Here is a 4,579-nt window from a genome sequence, read left to right on the forward strand (position 1 = left end):
GTTGTTAAATTGAATTCGTATCACTTTTCTATCAAACCTGTCTTACTGTAATATGTTTTGTTTTATATCACTGTAAAGCACTTAGAGCCTGTGGCAACGGGGTAAAGCGCAATATGAATCCCATTTATTATTATTATTATTATTATTATTATTATTATTATTATTATTATTATTATTATTATTATTATTATTATTATTATCATCATTATTATTATTATTATTATTATTATTATTATTATTATTATTATTATTATTATTATTATTATTATTATTATTATTATTACTATTATTATATTGTAATCATTATTATCAATACTAAAATAATAATATTACTATTACTAATAATAATACCAGGTTAGAAATCATTACAGACGTATTAGTAAAAAATTCAATTTTTGATATATAGCTGTGATATAATAATAATAATAATAATAATAATAATAATAATAATAATAATAATAATAATAATAATAATAATGATGATGATGATGATGATGATGATGATGATGATGATGATGATGATGATGATGATGATGATGATAATAATAATAACAATAATAATAATAATAATAATAATAATAATAATAATAATAATAATAATGATAATGATGATGATGATGATGATGATGATGATGATGATGATGATGATGATGATGATAATAATAATAATAATAACAATAATAATAATCATGATAATAATAATAATAATAATAATAATAATAATAATAATAATAATAATAATAATAATAATAATAATAATAATAATAATAATAATAATAATAATAACAATAATAATATTAATCCATTCCAAAATGTTTGATGTAAACACAATATTTTCCATAATTTTTATATATCCTTCAATTTTTTAAAGTTGAAAATCATAATCTTTATTGTTAAGATATACCTTCTCTCTTTCACAGCTATATATCAAAAATGGAATTTTCTAATAAGACCTATTTAATAATTTCAAACCTGGTTGCCGAAGCAAGCGTGAAGAACTCAACTCTATCAAACAAGGAAATCAATTGGTGTCAAAAACCACTATTTGACCATCAAACCGAAAGATGGTTTATGTTAGTTGTATACTGTTTTATAGTTGGTGTCATCAGTTTGTGTGGATGTGTTGCCAATGCCCTCAACATCATCGTTTATTTCCGTATTGGAATTTTATCCGACAGTAACACCGTCTCCTTGACTGGAATGGCGATATCCGATTTTTCTGCGTGTATGCTGACATTGTGGGGTAGTTTTTGGCAGTTCATATATGAATGCTACAACAGTCCCATCTATATAATAAGTCCAGATATTTTGGTTAATATTGTATACCCAACTACTCCAATTTTCGACGAAGTGACCTGCTTTTTGACATGTTATGTCGCGTTGGAGAGATTTGTTGCTGTTGTGTTTCCGTTTAAGGTCAAGTATATCTTCACCGCCAAGAAAACTTTATATGCTGTTTGTGTCATTTTTGTCCTGAATATTGCAAGTAATTTTGAGCAATACACAATGGCATATCTAGTTTGGGACCAATCTCCAAATAATGAATCTGTCTTGAAGTTAGTATACTCATCATTTTCTTATACTGATGAATATGTAAACGCTGTGGATAGTGGGCGATCCATTAATGTGTCTCTCAGATTCATCATGTTTGGCATAGTTGTGATAAGTAATGCTACAATGATTAAGACATTATCCAATAGAAAATTCAGAAAATCGACATCGTTATCAAAAAGAGTCACTCCTACCTTCTTAACTGAAGACAGCTCCACCACCAATAAAAAAAGGAAAACTAACAACACTGCCTCTCCATTAAAGCCAAACGTTTCCAAAACGCCAGAGATGGTGACGGTTATCCATGACGAGACGAAGATCAAAGTCGACAAGGACAAAAGACTTTTTGTTATGATGGTGGCAATTTGTACCCTTTTCATTGTGTGCTACACTCCTCAAAATTTAAACACTATCCTCTTTTACTTGCTATTTCCAAAGTGTGACGGCACGTATCATAACTTTACTGCTCTAACAAGTTCTTTATTCGCTGTAATCAACTCATCGAGCAACATATTCATTTATTATTCCATGAGTTCTAGGTACAGACAACATTTCTTATCGATGTTTTACAAAAGATAGAGCATTGGGAAATGATACCAAATGAAAATAAATTTGACAAAATAAAAAGAGTAACAAAACAAAGTACATAAATCATTCATGATGCATGACCATTCATGACCATTATGATGCAATGTCTCGGTGAATGTTGCCACTAGTCTTGTGTCATGTTCTCATCTATAAAGATGCCAAAATATTAAACAATAGAGGGAATTTACACAATTGAGCCATTTATTTATATCCGATATTTCTTGTAGACTTTGTAAAATTTGAGTGACCTAAAATGACGATTTCGGTCTCTTGATTTTTTTGTTTCCAGTAATTTACATCAGATTATGACACATCTATTGTAGCTAAATGTGTACGTGGGTGTGTGTGTCGTCTACATAGAATGAGGTACAGTAAATTAAAAAAAAAAACAAAACAAAAACACAACAATGTTCAAAGGGTGATAACCCAACTTTAAAAAATGAAAGAATGATAAGAATTAAATCCAAAGAAATTAATGTAAGTAAAATGTGTTTGCATTCCATCAACATTATATTATTGAATGGATTTTTACATAAAATGGATTAAAATCAAAACTTTGAAAATAGAATCACACCTTGTATCAAAAACACGCCTCGTCATTGAATATGTGTATTTTTCCTTGGTCTTTATTTCCATTCTTTGACCAAGAATGATTTTCATTGATCTCCCTCCTTCAGATTATTTCCTTTTGACCCAGCATAGCAACATATTCTAAAGTTGCTCGATCGGTGACAACTTTGGGGATGGCACAAACCACCGATAACTACTTGTTCATCTTTGAGAAACCGATGACAGATAGTAGCTGCAAGTGGCCAACCATTATCCTATTCAAACATTGACTATCGTTATTTTGATTCATAACAGGAACTAAATGTATCGCCAAGACTTCGTTACAATAACTCTCACTATTCAAGTTTCCTAGAATAATGTGTATCTGCTGTGTTCTGTACCGATGTAAAGCTAATACTTGAAGTTATGGTTGTAAAATATATTCAGGGTTACTTTTCTATAAAGTGGGATGATTGGAACAAAGTCTTGCTGTATTTTTTACTATGCATAACCTAGATTGTATTCGATATTCTTCATCTTTTTTCTTCTACTTTTTCCTATTCTTCGTCTTCTTCTTCTCCTTCAACTTATTTCATTTTCTCTTTTTAGACTCTTTCTGCGTCCTCCCTTCCCTTCTCCTAGTCCATAATGCTCTTTTTACAACTTCTGTCACTGGCTTTATGACAATAAAATAGAAAAATGGTCTCAACTACAATCGGACAAATAATATTACAAAGATTCCCACAAAGTACAGCTTTTTAAAAAATTAGATATGTTTATTGCTTCAATTAATTAAAAAAAGTAACGAATAATAGTGCATAAATCACTCATAATGACCATTATGATGCACTGTCGCCGTGACAAGTTTGTGCACTGGTCTAGTCATGTACTCATCTATAACGATACCTAAAAGTTAAAGAATAGATGAAATTTACACATTTTAGACATTCATTTAAGGCTAGCACTATTCAGTATCTGATACTGAATAGTGGTTTTGCACTATTCAGTATCTGATACTGAATAGTGCTTTTGTACTATTCAGTATCTGACACTGAATAGTGGTTTTTGTACGGTGTTTTTTTTTCCGAAACCTGACAAAGTTATGGGAAGAGGACAGATGTGGGAGTGAATCTGGGACTCAGAAAAGTGTACACCAGTGGGGAGTGAACCTGGGACTGGGTTTCGGCGGGTTTCGTAATAAAAAGCAATTACTTTTTACGAAACGCGACGACACCCGGCAATATCCGACAAAGTTATGGGAGGTAGGCAGCAGCGTGTGTGTGTGTGTGTGTGTAGGGGGGGGGGGGGGGAGGGGATGAACCTGAGATTCAGGGAAGTGTACACCAGTGGGGAGTGAACCTGGGACTCTGGGTTTTGTAAAAAAGCAATAAAAAAAGTGGGGGGGGGGGATTACTTTTTTACGATACCCGGCAATATGCGGCAAAGCGTGGGGAGTGAACCTGAGACTCAGTGAAGTATACACCAGTGGGGAGTGAACCTGAGACTATGGTTTTCGGCGGGCTTCAGCTAGTTTCATATAAAAGCAATTACTTTTTTACGAAACCCGATTAATCCTGGCAATATCCGAGAAAGTTATGGGTAGTAGGCAACAGTGGGGAGTGAACCTGAGATTCGTGGAAGTAAACACCAGTGAGGAGTGAACCTGGGACTGGGTTTCGGCGGGTTTTGTAAAAAAAAAAAGCAATTACTTTTTGTTTACAAAATGCGCCAAATCCCAACAAAATGGGGCAAAGTTATGGAAAGTAGGCAAATAATGGGGAGTGAACCTGAGACTAAGGGAAGTGTACACCAGTGGGGGGTGAACCTGAGACTCTGGTTTTCAGCGGGTTTCAGCGAGTTTCATATAAAAGCAATTACTTTTTTACGAAAC

The 4,579-nt window shown here is 32.5% G+C and overlaps 1 protein-coding gene across 1 annotated transcript in view; it reads left to right on the forward strand.

Moving 5' to 3' along the window:
• LOC144976099 (uncharacterized) overlaps positions 1-3,155 on the forward strand; it is a 9,677-nt gene extending 6,522 nt beyond the window's left edge. The window contains exon 3 of the mRNA XM_078920281.1: positions 921-3,155. Coding sequence (XP_078776407.1) covers positions 934-2,130 — 1,197 coding nt within the window. The 5' untranslated portion in view covers positions 921-933 and the 3' untranslated portion in view covers positions 2,131-3,155. The remainder of the gene's footprint in view (positions 1-920) is intronic.
• Positions 3,156-4,579: the final 1,424 nt, after the last annotated feature.

This window comes from Berghia stephanieae, chromosome 7 (assembly GCF_034508935.2).
Source record: "Berghia stephanieae isolate SIO BIC M18660-M18661 chromosome 7, UCSD_Bste_1.3, whole genome shotgun sequence".
NCBI lineage: Eukaryota > Metazoa > Mollusca > Gastropoda > Nudibranchia > Aeolidiidae > Berghia > Berghia stephanieae.